The sequence below is a fragment of the Colius striatus genome, chromosome 13 (genome assembly GCF_028858725.1).
Source record: "Colius striatus isolate bColStr4 chromosome 13, bColStr4.1.hap1, whole genome shotgun sequence".
Lineage (NCBI taxonomy): Eukaryota > Metazoa > Chordata > Aves > Coliiformes > Coliidae > Colius > Colius striatus.
The window spans coordinates 22,641,303-22,664,820 of record NC_084771.1 but is presented as its reverse complement, the minus strand read 5'-3'; the positions used below and the strand labels follow the sequence as shown (position 1 = coordinate 22,664,820).

The window sequence follows — 23,518 nt, the reverse complement described above, 5'->3', positions numbered from 1 at the left end:
TAATTTGAAGTTTTTCTGAGATTGTGATTCATGATCCTTTAGCTCTCTGGAATGCCACAAGACTTGTTTTAAGCATCCGCTATTCGTTACTTGGCAGAAAGAGGCTGATAGCTTGAGACTTGAATTGTCATTTTATGCACAACACACTGACAGATCAGTACAAAAACAAACCTACCAGAAATTACATTTTAAAAATGTATAAAGACACTGAATTAGCTAACAGAGTGTTCTCAGACAGTATTCTTAATTCTGTGATAAAAGACAGGAAGGAAGGAGCTACTGGAATTGTGCCTCTTGTATTTACACTGATTTTATGTACCTAATGCTGCTGCTTTCTAGTTGTTCTCTTTTAAAAGGGAGTGGTCTTTTTCAAACCTCAGGTAGAGATGGGAACAACTCTTTTTTGGGTTTTCTTTTAATCTCTTTGGAGGCAGAATAGAGACTCCAACCATGCAGGAAACTGCTTGAAAGCATAGTGGGATCTCCATTATTGAGCAATGTGCTGTATCAATAATTTGCCATCAATGTGTCTAAATTTGAATGTGGACTTGCTTTTGGGGCATGATGGCACTTTTTCTAGCCTATGTCCACACACAGTGAAAGATTGATTTTTGTTTGCATAAATATCAACTTGGACTGGATGTTTGGACTCTTAAGAACCTGTTTTGAAAGTAATCCTTTTCTAACAGGGATCAGCCAATGTATGTTAGCACAGATGGAAAAAAAGGTTTCGTCAAAGCAACCATTGCAAGGTGTGGCAAGACAAGGAAGGGTTTCACCCACCCATTTCTTTGCCCAACACTTATATGAAAGTGTCAAATTGTTAATTTTAACTTCTGTAGCCCACCTGTGCATCTCATTTTTCCCCACTGTTATAAGGAGCAATACCTTGTTCTATACGAAGTATTAGAAACCTTTTTTCCATGCTCATACTTACTAATGCTAATTGTTTGCTCTGTAATTCTCAAAAGTTTTCTTTCTTGTTATGAATGACTTTTGCAAGTCATGATTTTAGGATTGATTGATTGATTGGGAGTTGGACACTTCCATGCAAATACTCAATCCACCAAGTCTCAAGCTGGAACTGTGCCTCAGTGGCAGTCAGTTGGAAGTTATTTCTGGTTTTCTACAGTCAATAGGTATTACTATTATTTTTCTTGGAGCAATGTTTAAAGGCTTCAGTTAGAGATCAGGTCCCTCCTACACTAAACAACATCGAGATGGATTGCAAAGGAGGATTCTTTTTCCATAGACCTAAATGCTAAGTTCTGCTTTTACAGTGAAAAAGAAATGTCACGAAAGCTAGTACTGAATAACCATTTCAGAGCAGCCAGGGAGAAGATGATTGGTCAGTCCAGCTACTTATGGATAGTGCATGGCCTTGAATTTGGGGAAGAAGAGCTTACCTGACCCTGGCCCTGTTGTCAAGGGTGCACCAAACTGAGAACTGAAAAAAGCACTGTTTTGAAGTCAAGCTGTGAGTGCACAGCAGTGGGCTGTGTACATGGACTTGATGTGTTGACCCTGACTGTTGCAGATCCCATGATAACCCTTGGGATATGTATGCATGTCTATGAGAGGACTGAGCAGAGCTCTTAAATTTCAAGACGAGAAATCACTGTATCACTACTTTCTCTCTGACCTTGAAAGGTCCTGAATTATTAAAGTCTCTTGAAAATGCAACCTAGTTTCCAAGCTGTGGAACTTTTAAATGGCATAACCGTTGCGAAATTTAGTTCTAGAATCATTTAGGCAATTCTTTCTACATCACTTTAATTACAAAAATTGGATGTTTCTCTTGCTTCAGAATGTTTTATCATCTTAATTAAAAATAATAATTTTACATACACTGCAGTGCTGTGAATTTAGGATGACAAAAGTTTTAACAACTCACGTTACTCTTGCAGAAGTATTGTGAGTATCTGATATTCTGGGGGAGCTTCTGATAGCTGAGCAACCCCTGACTTACTTAGTATATTCTTAAGTATTTAGGGATCTGGGTAGCTTTTAAATACCATTGGGGTGCAAAAGTACTGTTTATGCTGCCTGTGACTCCTCCATGTGAACTGGAGATTGTCTGAGTTTAAACTGCTTCACAAACACCTACATTTGAACATCTTGGAATGAGAAGGTTTTGCAATAATGATAGAAGGATGGCACCTCTCTACTTTTCATTGGGTTAGAAGTTTTCATACAAGAGATAGTCTCCCGTATTTGCACACAATACAGGTGGTGATGGTGTGTAGTCTTTGCCCCAGACTTGTCCTTAACAAAGGGAGGCAGAATCAGGACTACAGCTCTTTACAGCTTATCTTTTTTATATCTCATTTATTAACATTAAAGAAGTGACATGTTTTCCTGATTCTTGAGTCTGAGTTATTTTCTCTTGTGCATAACTGAGATTTGTATACTGCAGGAGAAGCTTGCAATGGAAAATTTATCTAACCAATCCTCCTCGCAGGCAGAAACTTGTGCCTGTTTCAGCTGGTACCAGAAGTCATTTCTGATGCAGAGGATTTACAGGCTGTGGTTGAGGCTGAAGCCTTGGCCATGGGACAGCTTCAGGTCTTGCAAATCACTCTGGGCCCCATCTAACAGTGAAGCCTTTGAATTCTGGGTTATTGTCAATGTTTACAGCAGTGTGACTAGAGCCAATTAGTGACTTGTCCTTTGTACAGGCTGTAATAACAGAGATGTTGTTTCCCCCTTTGCTTAATTGCCACATGGCAAGCAAACTTCATCCTGACTCTGAGGAGGGGGCCTGTAGTGAAAGACAAAGTCCCTTCTGCATCTAATACCAACTTCTTGCTGCTGTCTGGAAGTATCTAAAGAAAGCAGGCATAGGAACACACGAATGCATGCTGAGAGGAGGAGCAGGGCAGGTTTTCACAGGATAGAGGTGGGACAGGGTCTGTCACTGCATATGTACTGCAGTTCCATTGGAATAACTGTGCAATGCCATATTTTGATGGCTGTTGTCAGCCATGTGCTTATAGAGATGCACTTACTGTCATACAATTTGTGTCCATGCAGAGCTACTTCAGCAAAGGTTAGGGGAAATGGGGAGGATGGAGAGGAGCAATTAATTTTGTCTCTTCAGAAACGCAGTGTCCTGTGGATGGGAATATGATCACATCCAGTTTTTCTGCTCTTGCATTTGTCCCAGATCAAATCCTGCTACCTCTACCTTTAATTGTAATTGCTGTAAATGAGGCAGTCTCTGATTCCATGCCTCTGCATCGTGCAGGAATCTGTCCTCTGTTGCTCGGGTACAGAAATGCTGCAAAAATCATGCAAAAATTGTCCCTTTTGTTTCCTCCATCATAATAGAGATGCCTTTCTGAATATCCTTTATTGGCAGAAGCAATTTGCTGTCCTTGAAGGGCTGAAACCCCAACCCCTAGACAATCAGATGTACTTTTGCATGTTTGTGGTGTCATTTGCAGTGTGTTAAAGCCTCATTGCAAAGCAACAGACAGCTTCCAGACCCCTCTCTCTTTACCTGAATCTGTAGACTAAAACCAGTGGGAGTTTCAATTAGGAGACAAAGTTAAAGCTGTTGAGAGATAAAAAATGGAAAAGAGAACTACTTGCAATATTCATGTGCATTCCTTGTTTTTAAATGTACTCATGTGCCTGCTCATGGTGAGCAGGAGCTCCAGCTCTGTCCGTGGGGCTGGGACTTGACAGAGCTATGGAGCCTCAGCATCAAGGGCTTGGGTTAGGAGTGGCCAAAGGTACAGAATCCTTCCACCAAGGGAATCCCCTCTCTGTCTCTGCTGGTGCTGAGGACCAGAGCCAGCTGTCTTTTGTCAGCAGAGGTGTAGCTGAGGCAGGACTCCACCATTGCAGTTTAATACAAATTGGGGAGCCGAGAGCCTGGCACCTCTGAGCCCTTCTGGTGGGGAAGCCTTCTGCCCACAGGACCACAGAGCTCTCCCTGTGCCACGTGGACACACATACAGCTGCCAAAGGGTTGGAGCATGTCTGAGCTGTGGAAGATGAAAGGAAATGTCATGTGGCTCTGGACCTGGCCCTCCTAAAACTTGCACAGTGAGGGTAAATAGTAACAGTTGGTTTCTGCTCTGTGAGAGGAATTAAGCATAATAATGTGTTAGCCTAGACTGCTACCTGCCAGAGTTAGACAGACTCAAGACTGGGATAAAAAAAGATTGTCATCTGATTTTTCCATCTGGATGAGACTGCTCAGTTTGCCTGCAGACTGTGTCTCTGGGGGCTGAAGGGGAGCGACTGCTGCTGCACTCCCTGCCTTGCAGGAGGAGGTATGGCCACTGATAAGGGGTCCCGTGGGAGCACAGATGCCCTTCTGGTGGGAACCGACGTGTAGATCTAAACCTGCTGATGGAAACCATACTGAAAATATGCACATTGTCCAATTGGTGTCTCTCCTCCAACTTGCTGCTCACAGAACTGAAGTCATTTCAGATGCTGGACAGATCTACATAAATTGTTTTCATCCTGCTTGTCACTAGTTTAAAAATATATTAGCAAGGAAATGAAGCGACAGTTGTAAAGTATCCAGCATATTAATGCTAAAAAGACACAACCAGCATCCCGTATCAAGAGGATTTCTGTTTCATATCTAGAAATGAAACTGTATGTACTTATGATAAGACCACTTATCCTTTGTCCAGTCTAGTTGTCAATACCTGTTCAGTCAAGCTTCCCTGAGCAAATTAGTTCTAGAGCAAAACCACAAATCGTAATTGTCACAGACATGGTATTTATTCTAATTATTCTCCAGTAACTAGATTATTACAAGAGTTAAACTTCATTTGCATCTTTCTGCAAAGAGAGGTGGATGTAGAGAGCTGTCATGTCAGAGATAGTAAGGCTAACATTTAAGGTGTGTGATGTGTCAGCTTTCTGATCTGGCTGGTTAGGCTTATAATTTCCTGCCAGTTTATAACAGCTTCTGGTTATTTGATTGTAAAGGGGAAGGAAAGAACTTTGGGGCTTGGGCAGCAGGGGAGTTGACTCACCTGAATGTCCTTCATCTGGACATGATTTGTTCATTTCTGATTTAAAGACTACACTGGTCTTTTCTTCATCTGCTTAAACCTATAGTTTGCTTCCTTGTATGTTTTCTTTTTAACTGCAAGGTTTTACATCCATATTAATAAGTCATCCAAGAAGTATTATAGCACTAAATAACCTGCACCTTCCCAGTGGAATAGTTACCTCAGTTTGCACAAATAGAACTGTCTGGTTTGCTACGTGGCACATGTAATGGAGTGCAGTCCAATGGGGGAGACAGTCTTCAGACTTCAGGGTTTTGAGGATTTGTTTTTGCTTTGCAATGCATTTTTTTGTGTGTGTGAAATAGGCAACTGGGTTATAGTTCAACCTATAGCCTAACCTTCTGGTCATTATTTTAAATCATCAAGTAATTTTAATCTTCAGCTCTTTCTCTTCATGAGTGACTTTTTGGATGGACAGCATGTCAGCTGCTAACCAAATTTCAGATTTCAAGAAGACCTTTAGTCATATAACTCAGGAGAATTCAGGATGATAAAAATCCTATTTAATGGGGAATACTCCTTTGCCATGGGGCTGATCAATAAATTAAATAGATTAATTAAGCTGAGCTGTCAGGACCAAGGACTGTCATGAAGTCAGGCCAGTGGAGCGGGCCATTTATCAGAGGAAAAGGATTTGTCGAGAAAAGGCAGCCTTTAATGAGTAATTCTGGAGTGCATGCAAATGAGCAAGTACATAAAAAGTCTAGCAAGGAGTGAGTGCCTGTCGTCTGATCACAAGCGGTATAAAAGGAGGTGGATACGTCTGTGCAAAGTCATTAAATTTGCTTATCGAACTCCTTCCTGTGAATTTTTGAGCTTCAAGTTCTGAGGAGATGAACTGGCTTATGATGTGGATATATAGTCTTGGTATTTCTACTTTGTAATCTTCACTGAGAAATTCAATTGGTTTTATGTTTTGAGATGTATATAGGCACACACATATACACATATATTTGAAATGATTTAAAATGCAAGCTTATCAAAAAATAAGAAAGATTTTATTGCTTTCACAGCAGTCAGAGAAATTGAGCTCTGCAGGTAGGATCCAGTGCAGAGACTGGAGCCAGACCAGTGCCAGTGGTACTCCTGCCATTCTAGCACAGGAAGCTTCTGGCATCCTTTATGCCTGGTCCCGTTATCTGCTCACAGGAGAGTCCCATAGCTCCTGGTTTGGGAGAGTCACATGGCTGCGTGCTGTGGACATTTGCACAGGTGACTGGGATGGCTGAAGCAGCATCTCTTTCTTCTCTCCCAGGACCTATCATTGGAGAGGGATGGTCAGCAGAGATTCAGCACCCACTTACTGAGGTTCAAGAGACAGAAAGTCATAGGGCTCCACATTTTTATTTTTGCCCTGCATACCTTAAGTTGCTGAAAGAAGGTGACAGTATTTCCCTGGCAGTTCTGGGTATGATGGCTGAGGGAGCTCCGTAAGGACTGTCACCTGAGGAGCCCCATGAGGTGTGAGCAGAGCAGCAGCAGCTCCTGGCTCTCCCAGGCAGAGGGGCTCCTTTGCCATGGACCTCTTTGCTACCACATGTTCCTCTGCGGATGCAGTGGGAGTGAGATGGTGTGTGCTTCCCAATGTAGAAAGCGAAGCAGCGCATGGAATTGCATGGAAGTTGCATCTCTGTTTTGGTACTTCCAGTTTAGCTGTAAAGCCCTGGCCATATGGATGTACTCCTACAGCCGCTCAGGAGGCAAGCTGAGAATAAAATGAGCTGTGTGCAAGTGCTGCAAGCCTGTGTAAATGAAACCTGCCTGACAAACCAGAAACATGTCTTTTTGGTGTATAATAAAAATAAATTCCTCTCTAGGCGTAGAACCTTACGTATGCTAAATTCCTGTTGATTAAATAGTTCTGAGCTTAAACCAGCAGGAGAGTGAGCCAGGGATGCTGGTGCCAGGTTAGTGATCTGTCAGGAGAAACGTGGAAGAAGACAGTGCTAGGAAAATGTGCCTGGCCTTGTTGGAGAGGCGATAGTCTTTTTTGACTGAGAAAAAGACTGTAGTTTGCCAGGGCGAGAAGGTGTGAGGAGGAGTAAGGACTTGCCTGTACTTTTCTTGAGGCTGTGCAGTAAAGGCAGAGCTAGAGAACAAGGCTATGCCTGACTTTGGCCAACTGAAATACAGCTGGGGGGAAAGAGGATGGAGATGCAAGACTCTGACTGGTGCTAACTTCCAGAATGCTTTCCTGTCCTGCTCAATGAGATGATGAGAATTGCTGCCCCTTGCTATAGACCAGGGTTTTGTTTCGGGGACTTGGGAGAATGTTTAAACAAGGCTCCCAAGCGGCTGAAGCACCTCAGTCCTAGTGTAAGCTGACCTGTTTAGAGGGTAGTTTGTTTGTAATGCTGGTCTGAACATTTTTAAAATGGCCATGGTAGTTGCCAGGCTTTCTTTGCTTTTTTCCTTATACTATTACCAGCAGCTGTGAAGAGTGATGCAATCCATATGGAGCACCTATATATAAAAATCTGACATATGGATGCTGTGAAGTTCTCGGAAGGTTCCACACGCTTGAGATCACCCACGTTTTAAAAACATTCTGTTTGGAAATTAGTTGTTGAGATGTTTTATGTTGAATTCCCTGAAGTGAAACCAGTCAAACTGTGCTGGGAATGTTTGTAGCACAGAGTCAGGTCTGAATACCTGTTTTGGTCCCTGATTGAGCACCACAGGCTTTGGGAAGGATGCATTTGAGCATTTCAAGCTGTATGTCTGGATAACTTTTCCTGGGTCTGTTAACTCACCTGGTTGGGAGCCTCTGTTTCAGTAGGCAGTGTGGGAGGGGAGGATGAGGCAAAACCTGATTTCTCAATTCAGTCTTTAGCACTCTTGCTGCTCAAAAGTGTCTTGCTGCACAGAAATTAAGACAGCCTACTGGCTGCTGTTTGTGAGGGACCTGAAGGCAGGCCATTCACATGGAGCAGCAGGTAGCAAGGCACAGTTTGCAAGAAGTTGCTGCCTTTGCTAACATTGATTTGCCATGCTGCTGTAGCTCATTATGTCAAAATACTTATGTGGAAGTTTCGCATGGCTTACTAGCAGGAGTTGGCCAGGCTTTTTTAAAAGAGAAGTGTCTTTTTTAATCTACTGAGTTGGGAGTCTGTCCTTCTGCTGCTGATTTGACTGATGTGGGATTGCTGGCTGCACTGGCCTCCCCAAGGAATTTGCTGTTGGACCGTGTGTGTGAGCAGCAAGGTGGGCAGAAGGCATGGTGGGCACATTGGCTGCACACAGATGGAGACTGAGCAAAATCAATGATGGAGCGAGCAAATGGTATGGAGGAAGGTACGTATAAACTGAAAGACTTTTCAGTTTTAGTCACTGTTTAAGAAGCATATAGCAAGCGCTATGAAAATACAGATGAATAATATGTAGTTGGTTGATCCTTCCCTGGCCACGACAAAGGCAGATGGAAATGGGTCCCTCTTCTCTGCTGATTTGGGGGTTTTTAGAGTTACTGTGAATAAAAACTCTGCCTGTACATGAGGATCATAATCTAGGGGAGCTTTCCTCCTCAGATACCGTCCTTCTCCCAGCACCTGGGATGTGCTCTGTCCCCAGATGTTTGTATCAGTGTCTTAAGTTTTCAAGAAAGGCATCTCAAATTGCTGCTGTTCTCTCTGTCAGTTTTGTTCTTGTGGGACAGCAGAGGATTGACAGTGATTTGGATTCTGCTTTCTGAAATGCTTACTCCAGGGCTTTAGTAATTTGGAGTAGCAGCAAGTGGCCCACTCTGGAGCCTGGTTATTTAGTAGCTTAGGTTATAGATGTATGTAAAACCCTTCCTCCCCAAAGAGCTGTCAAGGTGAAGTTGATTCCACTACCAATAAATGTTCATTGTAGTCAGTGAAGTGATAGCAGGAGAGTGAGCCTACAGCACGTGTCTGTACATCACTTTAATCTGTAATCAACAGGTTGTGATTTCTAGCTCACAGCTATGTCTTAGTTATTTGCATGTGCTGTGCTACAATGGATCCTGCTTGCTTAAAATCCTTTGCAGGGAAGAAACATGTTTCTGGCTTTTATTTGAAATGAAAGCTGTTCCCTAGAGTCATGTCAGCTGCTGAAATCCAGACCCCAGCACAAGTGTCTGCAATAAAAACTGGGCTTTGGGCTCCATTAAGATACTGTGACTGCACGTGTCACAAACAGAGGAAGGCAGTGCAGCAGCACAAGCACTTAAAAGACTGCATCCCTGCTTTGAATCTGAGGGGTTTTTGAAACTGAGGGGCTTCAACCAGTGGAAAAGAAACAATTATCTCCTCTCTTTGCCTCTTCCAGCCCCCTGCCTCCAGCGCTTGTCAGCTCCTGGCTTTAAACTTTGTTTGAAATTATGTGCTTGTCTCTTGGTAGTCTTCCTCTATATTTTAATTGAAGATGGCAGGTGAGGCATAAAGTCAACGAACTGGAAATAACCTGTAAAACTAGAACAATGAAGACAAAAAGACAGTATGCCACTTAAAGGTGGTGATAGTAACTGCTAAAGTTTTGGGAGCCCTGGCAAACTTGGGATTAGATATGCAAAGTTGAAATAAACTTTTAAGGCCTTTGAATATGAACAGGGTTGGAGGACTTCTCTGAGAAGAAAATGGCAGGGCTCCAGTATGAGAGATGTGTATCGTGACAGAGTACTAAACATTGTGTAGGCAACAAACCATGCTGATGGGTTAAGACACCTTTTTTGCATTGAAGTGAAAAGTATGTCATCTTACTCTTTGTATGAGATGTTGCATGTGGTTGTGTGTGTGTGTGCATGTCCTTAAAACAAATATGCAGTATTTGTGCTATTCATTGTCCTCAGGACAAGCACTCTTCTCTGTCCTGACCAGCTTTCACAGATGGCCCATTGCCATGATGTAGGAGTGCCTTTCATTTCTGTAGCAAGTACTTTGGCTGCTACCTGTTTGATGTTAGTCTGTTTTCTCTCGAGTCCTCCTGGAGGAGAGTTGGAGCAGAATGGTTTGTTTGGCTTTGCAGCTTTGTTTTGGTGTGACAGCATCAGCGCAGGTTTATCTGTTATTAGAGAAGGCTGGATCCAAGGAGACTGTGAAGTGGAAGGGATGAGGGTTTATGGTAAGATAACAGTTCCTGGGGAAATTCATTCCTTAGACCAGCTGATGAGAAATGCTCTCACCTGCCCTAGCAGGTAAATGTGTGCTTTGCTTTTAAGCATGTGAGTAGTGCCCATTGAACCTGGATTAGACACAGATTGCTTTTTGACAATGTCAAATGAACAATAATAAAGAAGAGATTTGGACTGAAGAAAACTGAAGACTCTCATCTCACACATCCTCTGCTCTTGTCCTACTCTCTTTGACTATGGAGCTCAAGTGAAAAGAAGAAAGAGCTCAAGGCTATTCGGATTTTCAGTGCAAAGGACTAACGTTTTGATGAGATTGCAGGAGCGCATTGGGATTTGCATTGAATTTGAATCCCTGCTTAGCACTGCAGATGGCCTTCCAAAATCTGAACTATAACAAAGGGCATGTCAGAGGTGTGGAGAAGCAGAGAAACTGAGTTCCCATGGGTGCAAAGTGCACTAATCTGGATGTAACAAGCAGCTTATGGGTGTTAGGGACTCGTACTGCTGGGTGGAGCACGGTGCACGCTATTCGGTGTGTGCTCTTAGGCAGAATTAACAATTTTCTCAGTGATTTTGCAAGGTGTTAATCCCAGTAACTGGGGTAATGCTGCATAAGTGGCTATTAACTTCTCCTTAGCTCTTTGGCTGCCTGAGAAATCTCTACTGCTCTTCTCCCATTCCCATCCTACTGGGGAAAGCAGAGGGAAGGGAGATTGAGTCCCAGAGTATCTGTTGTTATATTCCTGCAGCTGATGCCAAGGGGATTGTCAGGGATGCCAGACAGGGCCCTGTGTCTGCAAATGGACCTTGTGCATTAGGAACATGCAGAAGATGAGTTGGTGTCTATGACAAAGTCTTGCTTTAAGGATCTTACATAGTGCTGTGAAAAAACTCGGAGGCAAATGACAGAAGCCAGTTATCCCAGGCTATGCTCAGCTGCTTGTGTTGGTGAAAGGGTGAGCCGCTCGCTTTAGTCCCCTGCTTCAGCACCACATGATGGGACAAGGGGCAATGGGTAAAAGCTAGAATATAAGAGGTTCCAAAGAAATACAAGGAAGAGTTTCCTCTCTGTGAAGGTGACAAAGCAGATTCTGTGATTTTGTTTGTATTTCCTTCCAGCCCCTGCAGGAAGAGAAGCAGGGCTCATGCAAACAACTCTTTGGTATTTAGACCAACTGTGGGAGCAGAGAAGGTGTGTTCTGTATGGAAATGTCTTTCTGAGAGTAAACAGTACATCATGAGGGGCAGCACAAGCAATGCAGATGGCAGTCTGGATTTAGACTTTCTGAAGGGCTGCATCCCTGTCTCGGTTCAGGATACCTCATTTCCAAAAGCGTCAAGAATTTCCATACAGCTTTAGTCTGTCTCCACATTCCCACCCACTCAATCTCTAATTAAATGAAAGAATTTCCATTTTACGATTAATCCTTGTTTTCAGGGCAAGCTGCAAAATAGTTGAAAAAGTAAGACTTATCTGTCTGCTGCTTTCCTTCTGCCTTTTTAGTTTGCAAATGAATGTAAGGTCATCTTACATCATTTGTCTTCTTAGAACTTTTGCCAGTTTTAATTCAGTAAAACGCAGTAGTCATTCCTCATACTTATCTGTAAATTGCATTGAATCTTGTTGCAGTCGTATTAGGTGGTAATGATTTATATGCCTTCTAATAATTTATTTGATTATGCCAGCTATGTTCCATTTTTGAAGAATTATTGAATTAATGCTCTTGTGTAGGGAACAAAGAGAAGTATTTTCCACAGTTCTTACTTTGCCCTTCTGCAGTTTGGTAGTGCTGCATATTTTGTTCATTAATATAGTGGTATTTAAGGATCAGGCTGACAATTTGTTATGGATATTTAATATTGTTATTGCACAGAAAATACATATCCAAAGGGGGTTTAAATGTGGGGTGCATGTGTCAGTGTTTAGCTGGTTCTGCCATGTGCACGTCCCCAAAGTCTGTGGTGGGAGTATCTGCACTGGGCACAGAAAGGGCCAGCGGCTGTGTGCGGCTGTGGAGTGTGATGGGAATGGGAAGGACAAATGTTACTGTGTCAGAAATCTCAGTGGTGAAATATGTTGGTTCCTTCTCTTCTTTTCCTTGTGCACCAGCAATTCTTCCTGCGGAGTGTAAGGAGCCTTCTCAACCTCTTCAGGGGCAAAGGGCTGACTTCAGGAAAGCAGTTAAGCTCAGGTTTAACTTTGACTTCCCACTGATTTCTAAAGTAATTGTTCCCTCAAAAATAAATGAATATGAAATGGGGCTGCTGAGGAGGGAAAGGGAGAGAAACACATAGCAGGACTAAAGAGAACTGATCCTTCTATCCGGTGTGTCTCATCTGTTTGAAACTTTAAGTTTCTCCTTTCTTGATGGACTGTCTACCTTGTCTGTTTTCTCTCCCTTTTGGAAATGTGTGCTGGATAATATGCCTCCCATGCCACCTGACAGAAGTAGTTAGAAGCTTCAGCTCCTGAGGGAAACCTCTTCTCCTTGAAAAAATGATGTAGTTTTCCTTGACTTGCACATTTAGAGAGCCACAGGATGGAACAAAGTCATTGCATGAGTACAAATAACCTCCAACTTATTTTTCCCCCCTCTAAATTTCCTATTTGAAAAGTGGTGAATTTCTTTCTGAATATGTTGGCATAAAATATCAGTTTTTGGCAGTATTTGAATGTTGCTTCTTTTTCCTTTTAAAAGTAGTATTACACTGCTGAGACATTGGACTTCTGAACAGGATGAAATGTGGTTACTTCTGAGGGAAATTGTTTGTGATTTCTCCAGAAGCAAAATTGTTGCCTTTTCCAGAGTTCATGTACAGGCTGGTACTGTGTGAGCCTGAGAGGAGAGGTACTGCAACCCAAAGGGACAGAAACGATGGGTGGAAAAAACAAAGCTATTTTACCCAATGTACAAGCACCTAGAAACATGCAGAAAACAAAACAAGAAATGACTTCCTAGCAAGAAATTAAAGCATCCAAGCCATGAAATGAATAATCAGACAGACATATGATATCCTCTCTCATGAAACCATTTTTTTTCTCCTGCTGAAGCAGTTGAATTTTTAGAGGAGAATTTGAGCCTTGACCCTGCAAACTGCCCAACTCTGCTGTCGCGTGGCTCAGCCCCTCGAATCCACTGAAACTGGGGAGCCAGATCCACAGCTTGGGTCACTGCATCCACCCCCCGGTTACAAAAATAGACTCCATGTCTCCTCACATCACATCTTTGGTTTTTCTTTTCTCTGCCCTTTCTTATTCCCTTTGCTTATTGGGTTCATTCTGCCATGGGACATCACTGTGTTTGGGATCAGGCCTCCTTTACCATCTCTACTGAAGCGCTTTTCAAGATGATTTACTTTTTGATGTTACTATAGACAGCTGTGTGCACACAGTAACATCTGGGAGCCTGCTGAACTGTAGAACCTCATGTTCTACAATGTTTAAATTACACTGTTTTCACTTTCACATCAAGGAACACCCTTGGCTTTCTGCAGAGCTGCAGTGTGTGAAGACAGGGTTGTTCCCCAGACTGTTCCTATAGCTGCTGAGGGGTGTTGGTGTTTAAGCTTGTTATTTGCTGGTACTGTCTTCTTAAATGTTGCTGTTTTGTAATGGTCATTTGCACTTGTACAACCTCCTTGTCAGGAGGGTGGTTGAGGGTTTGCTAAGAGGCTGATTTCAACCCAGTCTTTTCACAGATGTGGTTATTAGGGAACGCGGCAGTCTTCTGCCAGATTTTCTACTCTGTTAAGCAGCCAGATCGTCTCCATGAATAAAAGTGTCTGCTTATATAGGAGTTGGCTTTGGCATGTTGAGGCAGTTTGGGTTTTTAGAATCATGCTTTGAAACACAGCTGATCCTGCATGTTCCCTGGCTATCCTTAGGTATTTTTTGGTGCAGACCTGGAAGTACAACATCTAGAAAGTCTCATTCCTTCTTTGCTCCTGGAGCAGCTCTGTTATAAGGATACATTAACATGTGTAAGGTAACATGCATCCCTCCACCTTCTTTAGGTCTGTTAGATTTGTGCAAGCAAGGAGGTGGACCCAGACTGTGGGCTTTGAGCCCTTCCATTGGGCATCTCTCTTTTGCCCACAGCTTCCTCCCAAACCATTGCATTTGCTTGTTGACCAAGTCCTCCTTATTTCCTTGTGTCTGTGCTAACCCTTTAATGAGGTCAGGGCTATTTTTTAGCAGAGATGTGAAATATTTGCTCCTTTTGCTTATTTTTGAAAACACAATGTAGGGAATTACATTGTTGTCTGTTTCTGTTCTGTTGTTGATTAATCTGTTTTTTCCACTAGGGCTCTGTTATGAGAGAAGATTAATATTACAGAGAGGATACTTGTTTGTTTCAAATATTTTGTTTCCTTTCTCTGTTGGGAATACTAGTATAAACACCAGGCAATCTGAATTTAAATAGCTAAAGTATTAGTCTTGCTATTCCAATTGCTTGTCATTACACTTGAGGATATGGTTACAGCTGATTATACAAAAATACCTGAGCCATACATTTTACATTCTCAATCAGCATATTATAGATGAACTGTGAAAATTGGAGCTAGCTTTTTATGATAATTGGGAGATATTTTCCTTGAAGTATGCAAGACTCTTGAGAGAAGTTGAATTGCTTGTCTGTAATTCTCTTATAAGCTTTACTAGTATTTATTTAACATGCAGTTTATTGCTACTGAATATTTTTCTTATGGCTCGCTGTCAAAGGCTGCATATTCAGAAGGTTGCTCTCAGTTTTGATATCCTCTGCACAGTGGCTTGTTCGTTAAAGTGATTCTGAAGCATCCTCCACGAGCCTGACTCACATGTGAGGCAGCCGTGCACTTATGTGGAGAAAATGTAAATTGTTACTGCCCGAGTGGCCACCTTCAGCTCTCCCATGACATGAGAGTAATCAGCCAGCTTGGGGTCTGAAATATGAATATGATTCCCCCAGCCCTCAAACCGAGCCCTCAGGGACCACCCCAGACCCAAACTGCTAATTGCAACGGATCCCTGGTTCTTAGCTTTGGGGGCTTGAAACTTAGAGCTGGTCGTTGAGTTGCTCTTACAGGTCTGAGCTGTCCTGTCCCCCATGCCAGCAGCAGGTGCAACTTGGATTAACCTGCTCTTGACTTAGGGGTATCAGTACCCTACAGGTATCTCCCTATAAAGCTGTGTGGGGCAGCCCCAAGGCAGCCCCAGTAGTAGAAAACATACATTTCTAGCAGCAAAATCCTTTTTAAGGGGACGAGGGAATTTCACATGCTAAGATTGTACAAGCAAAGGCCAAAAGGCACATGTATTTAACTGAGAGGCTACTTACTCAGCACATCACTGCTTTAGGCCCTTCAGCTGGGAAATGGGCTTGAACCTACAGCTTCTTCTAGCACCAGGAGGCTGAGCTGTGCAAACTGTGGAGGCTGATGCAAACACAGCACGGTAAGGTGGCTGTTTGGAGCCCCAGCTCCCTGACCCTGCCCTCCTTTGCCTGCAGAATTGCCAGCAAGGCTGCTGGACTCATACAATCCATTGCATGTCTTCCTGTTCAGCAATTTCTGAAATTTTGCTATAGAGTGTTCAACTTGTCCTTGGGTAGATGAGGTGCAGACTGGAGTTACAGGTGTGCTGGTTTTGTGTGGAGCTGTTTCTAGTAAGGGGGAAGGAGTTATAATAGTAGCAGCTGTGAGAAGTTTCTTGAAACTTTCTTTGGCACTAAATCAGACCCACCTGTGGGGCTGAGCCAATTGGATGCCTCTGTAATCCCTTTTTAAGAAGCAGCAGCTGAAGGAAGAGGGTTTGTGCTTTCTGGGAGTTGGTGGAAGGAGTTGCACGAGAGAGAAGTGACCACGTGGACCCCAAGGTGAGTGAGGGAAGAGAGGAGGAGGAGGGGTGTGCTGGAGCAGAGACTCCCTACAACCTTTAGTGAGATGGCAGCTGTCCCCAGGCAACCTGTGGAGAGGAGTGGTGATGCTGAGAATTGTTGGCAACTCATGGAGGCCTCATGGCAGAGGTGGTAGCTGTGTAGTGAGGCAGCATTGTAGCAGAATGTGCCTGGAGTTCTGCTGCTTGGAGATCTGTGCTGGGGGAGTCTGTGAGGAGCTGCGACTACTAGGGAGGACTCATGATGGAGAGGTTCATTAAGGACTGTGTCCCTGGGGAGGGACCCCATGTTGGGGGAGGGGAAGAATGTGAGCTGAGCCTGGGAAGAAGGGAGAGGTGAGGGAAGGACCTGGGGGTGTTGATTGACAACCATCTGAGCATGAGCCAGCAGTGTGCTCAGCCAAGAAGGGCAATGGCATCCGGGCTTGTATCAAAGAGTATGACAAGCAAGACCAGGACAGTGATTGTCCCCCTGTACTCAGCACTGGTGAGGCTGTACCATGTTCAGTACTGAGCCCCTCACTACCTGAGGGACATTGAGGTGCTGGAGCATATCCAGAGATGAGCAATTAAGTTGGTGAAGGGTCTGGAGTACAAGCCTGCTGAGGAGCAGTTGAGGGGAGCTTGGGTTGTTTAGCTTGGAGAAGAGGCTGAGGCAGAGACGTGATCACTCTCTGCAAATACCTGAATGGGTGTTGTAGTGAACTGTGAGTTGGTCTCTTTTTCCAAGTAACAAGTGATAAGATAAGGAGAAGTGGACTCAAGTTGTGCCAGGGGAGGTTTGGATTAGATATTAGGAAAAATTTTTTCACCGAAAGAGTTGTCAAACACTGGAACAGACTGCCCAGGGAAGGGATTCAGTCACCATCCCTGGAGACATTTAATAGACATATGGATATGGAGCTGAGGGTCATGGTGGTGGACTTGCCAGTGCTGGGTTAATGGTTGGACTTGATGATCTTAAGGGTCTTTTCCAACCTAAATGACTCTATAATTTCACGATCAGCATGACTGTGGAGGAGAGTTGGTATTAAAGGGTGAGTTCTGCTCTGAGTGGTAGAAAAAGGTGGGTTAAACTTTGAGCTGTCTGTATAAATTGGAAGAAATACTGTATGGAAAGACTAGAGTGCTTACAGTTTGTTAACTGACATCCTAACAGAAGTTGGCTTTGTAATGGATTTGGGCATTAGTGACGAGGAACCTGTATGTGTCTACTATGGAATGCTGAGTGTGGAGTATTTATGTACTATTGTTAGCTGAGCTATAATCAGAGCTATTGAGGGTTTAAAAATAGTATGTCCTGCTGTGAGGAAGTGTAAGGCAATAGTATGAATTAATATATTGTATTTATACCTACAACACGCTTTTGTTTAGGCAGGTGAGTTTTAATTATAGTACATATATTACACACATGGTGCAAATCTCGGAGCTACCTGCATGGCTCTGGGGACAAAGGGACAGTGGCACAGCTGTGGAGATGCTCAGGAAGGTGTGGGAAGGCCAGGGGTGGCTGTAGGCAGGGAAGGGGCAGTGCAAGGCAGACGTCACTTGCACTATAACGCAGTGGGGTTTAAATTTAGAACTCGTATGTGACCCAGTGTCAAGTCAGAAATGTGTTGTTGGAAATGTATAATCAGCTCCAAGTGGCTGCCTTGTAAATCTCAGGAGTGGAAACTGGCCTGAGGCTAGCAGCCGTCTCTGCCGCATCTCTGCTCGAGTGAACTTTAATTTGACTCTTTATCAAGAAAAGCAGTGAAGGGCGGGGCGGGGGGGGGGGAAGATAAATACAGAGAGAGTTGCACAAAATAGGCTTCATGTGCATAAAGGTGATTTTTGCCATAGAATTTGCAAAGACTTCCATGTGCCCTCAAAAAAAAAAGCAAAATCCTGTTGCTAAGTGTGAGGGAGAGGAAGGGGCGAGAGACGCTCAGAGAAGCACTCCCATTCCGACTATGAAAGCTCCTTTTGACTTCACTAGGTTGAAAGTGTGCACAGTGCTTCCAGAAATGAAGTGATTTCCAATTGGGCTGTTAAAATCTGGGGCCAATCTGAAAAGCAGGCCATGCTTTGTGTGTGGCTTTGTTTGCTTAAGCTGCTGACAAGAAAGAAAGGAGCATCTCTGTGAGCATCTGCAATGGCACTAATCAGTGTGCTCTTTGTACCGGAGGTGTTCAGTGAGGGAATCGGGAGTTCAAACGCAATCTGAAACTTGAAGCAGCTCCTGGCTAGGGAGTTTTTTGGTGACATTATAATGTGAAGTGTACATTATGAAAAGTGGTTATTGACGTTGTGAAACTCAGCAAATCTCATCATGTCTTCCTTGGTTATATGTGTGTATATTGTCATCCGCCATGCTGGAGACTGGGGAATCTTTTGAGCTTGCCCTTTTGCATGAGCCTCAGCCAATGTAAAACAAAGAAAATATTAGTGACAAATGGGATTTTAATCTTAAGCGAGTTTATAGTCCTGGGAATAATGTATTTTGGAGCAGCCTGTTACTGGTTTTTAGGGGAGATGCTTCATTTTGTGGGTACTAAGCAGTCTGAGTCAGTGGAGCCAGTTCACAGAGTCTGTGGACCAACCAGGATATGAAAATGAATTTGTTCTTAAATGTCACTCTTCAAAGCTGTGGTTTAGAAATTTAGCTTTTTACCATTTTCATGGGTGAAATATTTGACATTTAGCAAACTACAAATTTTAGACATGTCCATATGTTGACAGCAAAAAGAAACATTTATATGAAGTAACACTGAAAATCTGTATTCTTCACACATTGGAGAGGTGTCTGAGTCCATTCTATTTTCTCTGAAGGAATATCAACACCATTTTATAAAAGGAAATTGGATATAAAAGTAATACTTAGTACTGAATATTCTAAATATATAGATCTACTAGAAAAACTGTTATTTTCCTTTTTTCCAGGAGAACAAGGGTGACATGTCACCATGTGCATACAGACAGTGTACGTGACCTAAAAAAACAATTGTGGAAATCAAGTCAGAAATTGAAGTAGCTCAGCCTGTTCAGCCTGTTAAAGGGAACGTTCACCCAAAGAATTACAATCTGATCAATGCTATAATCTTCCCTTGGATGTTTTTCCTTACGTAGTGTATCGTCATTCTTTCCATGAGGTCACTCAAGTGCTTAAGAAGGCAGAAACTATTGAGACTGTCTATAAAGTAGAAATACTTGACTTACCTTGCCTGGTGGTCTGGCAGCTTGAGTGGAGTCATGACATGAGCGGTCTTGGTGGGACTGCAGTAGAGAAGCCTCTGTACTTAAACCTGCCCAAGTCATAAGCTTGCACGTAGTGGCACCATGTCTTTACTGCCCTCCTCATTGATTCATTCAGTATCTGTAAGTTCAAGCTTGGGCACATTCTCATTTTCACAGTCTAGAACATTAAAACAAACTGGCACAAAAACAACTATAAACTGTGAAACCCCGAAATATCGTGAAGGAAGGAGCCTGTGTTATTTTTGAAGCATCTGCTACAGCCTCTTTTGTTAGGGGAAAAATAGTTGTGAGCTTCTGAGAGTTGCTCTGGTAGATGCTGAAGCCTGTCAGAAAGATCATTGTTCAAAAAGAAATCTTAACTAATGTAAACTATTTGAAGAAATTGTTTACCAGTAAACTTAAAAATAGCTTTAACTATCTTCTGATCTTAGAGGCCTCTGTCTTCCTCCAACTCTGGCTATTTACAAATCTTTGTCCTGAAACTAGGTGAGTGGTTACAAAAAGCACTTTGAGATCTACACTGGAGCAGAAAATTTTGTTAAATCCCCTTTAGCTTAAAGCTAATTAAAGCTACTAATGAAGTCTTGTTCTTGTATGCTGCTTCTCTTATAACTATGATAATTAGATCAGTGCAGTGGCATCTGTCAGGGAGATTGGCAGGCTGAGAGGTTTGAGCATGAAACTGAGGTCTCTTTGAGCTGTGGATAAGGTCGTGTCTGTGTGTCTCCATTGCCAGAGCCAAACTCCCCATGCCTCGTCTTACAAATAGACACGGACTGGTGCCCATGGGAAGACACCAGCATGGTGAGTGTATCTGTCATCTGCCTCTGTGTGGTGTGGGGTGAGCCGTCTTAATTCTCAAGTGTAAATCTTGGAAAAAAGAGGTTCCTGATATGGTGAAAAGAGGTCAAAGCAGCGCTTCTTGGCTCTTCACTCGTTTAGCTGCATGGGCCTGTCTGAACGTATATGACCCCCTGAGCTCCTGGTGGGAGTGGGTGAAGGGGAAAAAAATATAGGGTGTAGTGGGATGAGGGTGTGTAGACCATGTATATGTAACTATAGCAGACCAGCAGGCTTTGATCTTTTGCATCTCAGTTCAGTGTTTATGAAAGAAAGTAATGACTCTGAGAACCAGATCCCAGATACTTCTGTTACTCAGTCAATGGGAAGTGAAATGGGAAATGAAACTGCCACTTCGAGCGAGTTATTTTAAAGCTGAAAGCTTTGAAGGTCAGCCCCACTGGAGTGACATTTTAGCCAAGGGGAGCAGCAAAGACATCATTCTGTGAGTGAAGCAAAGAGAGTTGTGACCTTAATGGAGCCATAAAAGCTAAACAAGACACTGTGGAAGTGAGTTCCCAAATCCAAGGAAAGGTTTTTATATTAAATGAGGAACAAAACATGCCATGAAGAAAGTAGTTTGAATGCTCCTTTCTTTTCATCAAAGTGAAAAGCACAGTTAAATTAAAATAAGCTCTAACTTCAGATACTCCACTATGTGAACAAAATTCTCTCTTATCCCTGAGCATACATATGCTGTTCTAATTATTTTCTTTGCAGATGTAATTAAATTGTTTGTAAAGGACCCATCAGAAATCTGATGGCCCTGAGGGAAGGATTGACCACATCTTAGATTGTTCATGGCAAGATTTTCAGAACATTTAAAAGTCTGAATTCTGTTCCTGAATTTTGCGTTCTCCAGCAGGGCTACTGTGCAATGTGTTTCTGACCAAAAAAGCCCAGTAACGGATCCTAGCATCTTGTCTGATATTGGCTGCTTCATGTGGACTGGGACTTCTCTGGGGATTGGTGGTGGGGCAGATCACCGTTAAAACAGTGTTAACAAGAAGTGCTCTGACAGCCAGAACCTCTGTCTCTGAGATGCCTTCTTTTAAAGGCACTTTAGATCAAGCATGAGTCAATAGATGTGATGTAGGAACTGTGGAGTGCTGCTGATGTCGAATGCTCTGGAAAGGCAAACAACACAAGGCAAGGATCCCATCCCTTGATGAAACTCGTTGGCACATACCTAGAAACATCTTGGGCACAGGCTGAAACTGCCTTAATCCCTCCTGCTTTAGTAAAGTTGATTCAGTGTATCTTGCTTTCAGTTTCTTTTCTATTAAGATGACTGAAAAGATTTCATAACTCCTACAATGTTTAATTTTTGCCTCCAGCTGAAATATGAGCCCTGCAGGCACATGGCTTAAGCACTTCCAAAATGTACCTGATGGGGTTTTTTTTCAGGCTTTAAAAAAACCCTTAATAGTGAATGTTGTTTGTATTTCAGTTCTTTTGTACCCACCTCTTCATGTTAATAGCCAGGGCCATGAGGATGTGAGAAACAGATTATGATGAAAGAATTCATTTGTTTCCTTAATACAGATCAATGCATCAGCTATCATAACACACGTACTGGTCTACAGGAGGAAGCAGAATGATTTTGGTAGGCCAATCAACCCTCTTTAATTAATCTTAACCTCTATTCCTGATTCTCTGGGGCGCATTTCTCTCACAAGCACTGCTTGCTTTCAAAGCTGTACTCCTGAGCCTGTTACCTCTTTATGTGGCAGAGTATTGAACTGTGTTTTCTTCTCTGTGGAAATGGGACCTTCTAACAAGGCAAGCAGAATCAGTGTTATTTAATATCTATGCTTGAAAATGTGACAAACCACCTGCAAGGTAGCATCCACTACTTGAATGGCTTTCTGTATTACCAATAGCCATCTTTCTTCAGTTGTAATTGCTGCTTGGAGAGGAATGTATTGATTTGTAGATCTAATTATCTTAAAGCAAAAAACATTATTGTAACAAGAATATAAATTCCCATGCTGCAGAAAAGAGAGGTTAAGACTTTGACTGTACTGAGAAGTAGGAGACAACCTGTCCAGCTTAAGAGCAGAGCTGATGAGCCTCAGACAGTTAATGAAACACCTGGGAAATTGGAGAAGCTCAGGATGTGAGCAGTGGTCAATGCCAGGGGACGAAAGAGGTGATTCAGATATAAGAGCTGGTGGGATTCTTCACCCCAGTGTTGTGGGATCTCCTTGGAGGTGACTGAAGGATCTTGCTGTTTGCAGGTTGGACTCTGAGGGCAGCAGTACCTTCATCTATCTGCCAAAGTCTGCTTGAACACCATCTCCTCTGCATTGGTGAAATGATTGTGTGTGCTGTTGCTATGTCTTGGTGTAGCTGGTCATAGAATATGCTGTGTGAAGTCATACTAGATCTTGGAAAGCACTTGCTTGTGATTACTTCATCATCTAAGGAAAAGGACCCACGTCCCTTCTCATAATTGGGATGTCTGAGTGTGGAAAATGTACCTTCAATTGTCTACTAATAGCTTCTCTGCTTTTAATAGTTCTTTAATCTTTGCTTCTTGAAGGATTAATGATTAAAACTCACTTCATGCTCCTGCCTCCAGTTACTATGAGGTATTACCTTTGTCTTTCACCCAGCCACTGAGCAGATCCTCATGCTTTGGATGCTGCTGTAAGGATGCCTTTGGATGCCTGACTTGGGGCATTTTGGACAGAGGGAGATAGTTGCATGCTGTCTTCATATTGCTTCCTTGCTGACTGCTGAGACTAATTGCTTTCAGGGCTATACAAAGCCTTGTTTCACATGTTCTGCTCTGGGTACAACTTTACATTGTCTAATAGTAAAGCAAGGACAGCACGTGAGATTGTTATATGGTGAGAAGGAGAAAAATCAATTTTAATCGCAAGAGTTGAGGGCTGGGGGGTAGAAGGTCACTGAAGATTAACAATTGTGCTACAGCACTGAACCTGGCACGGAGTTCCTGGAAAAATGGAAAAGCACAAGCTGTGGAACAAAACCTGTCAGTGAATCTGTGCTCTGGCATATTAAGGCAAAGTTCACTCACAAAACCAGCTGAGCCACGTACAGCTTGAGTTTCAGAGCGAGGGGGAGTTTGTTTTGCACAGCATTTGCTAAATACCTGTAAAATAAGGAGAGAATGGGGATTTGAGATGGAAACAATCAGATCCTGCCATAGTGCCCCATTTTCAATCTTTACACATGTGTGTCCTCACTCCCTGAGCAGCTTTGTGGGAATTTCACTGGGAATGGTGCATTTGTAAATGTCCTGCTGGAATTGTGAATGGCTGTGTTAGTCTGTGTGTGGGATTTTGAAAATACACAGAGGGTGATGCCCTCTCTGTTACAACTGTGTGCCTTCCCAGATTAGCTGGCTTTGTTCAAGGCTTCCCTCTGCCTTGTTCTTTGCTTTGACTGTTTTCTCCTTTA

The 23,518-nt window shown here is 42.9% G+C and overlaps 1 protein-coding gene across 9 annotated transcripts in view; it reads left to right on the top strand.

Moving 5' to 3' along the window:
* IL1RAPL2 (interleukin 1 receptor accessory protein like 2) overlaps nucleotides 1–23,518 on the top strand; it is a 390,373-nt gene that overhangs the window by 94,191 nt on the left and 272,664 nt on the right. Inside the window, exons 1-2 of one of the 9 annotated variants that reach the window (XM_062006930.1) lie at nucleotides 19,992–20,053; nucleotides 21,635–21,695. The exons of the other annotated variants lie outside the window; for them this stretch is intronic. Coding sequence (XP_061862914.1) covers nucleotides 20,051–20,053; nucleotides 21,635–21,695 — 64 coding nt within the window. The 5' untranslated portion in view covers nucleotides 19,992–20,050. Of the gene's footprint in view, nucleotides 1–19,991; nucleotides 20,054–21,634; nucleotides 21,696–23,518 lie in introns of those variants that run through there. 9 annotated transcript variants of the gene reach the window in all.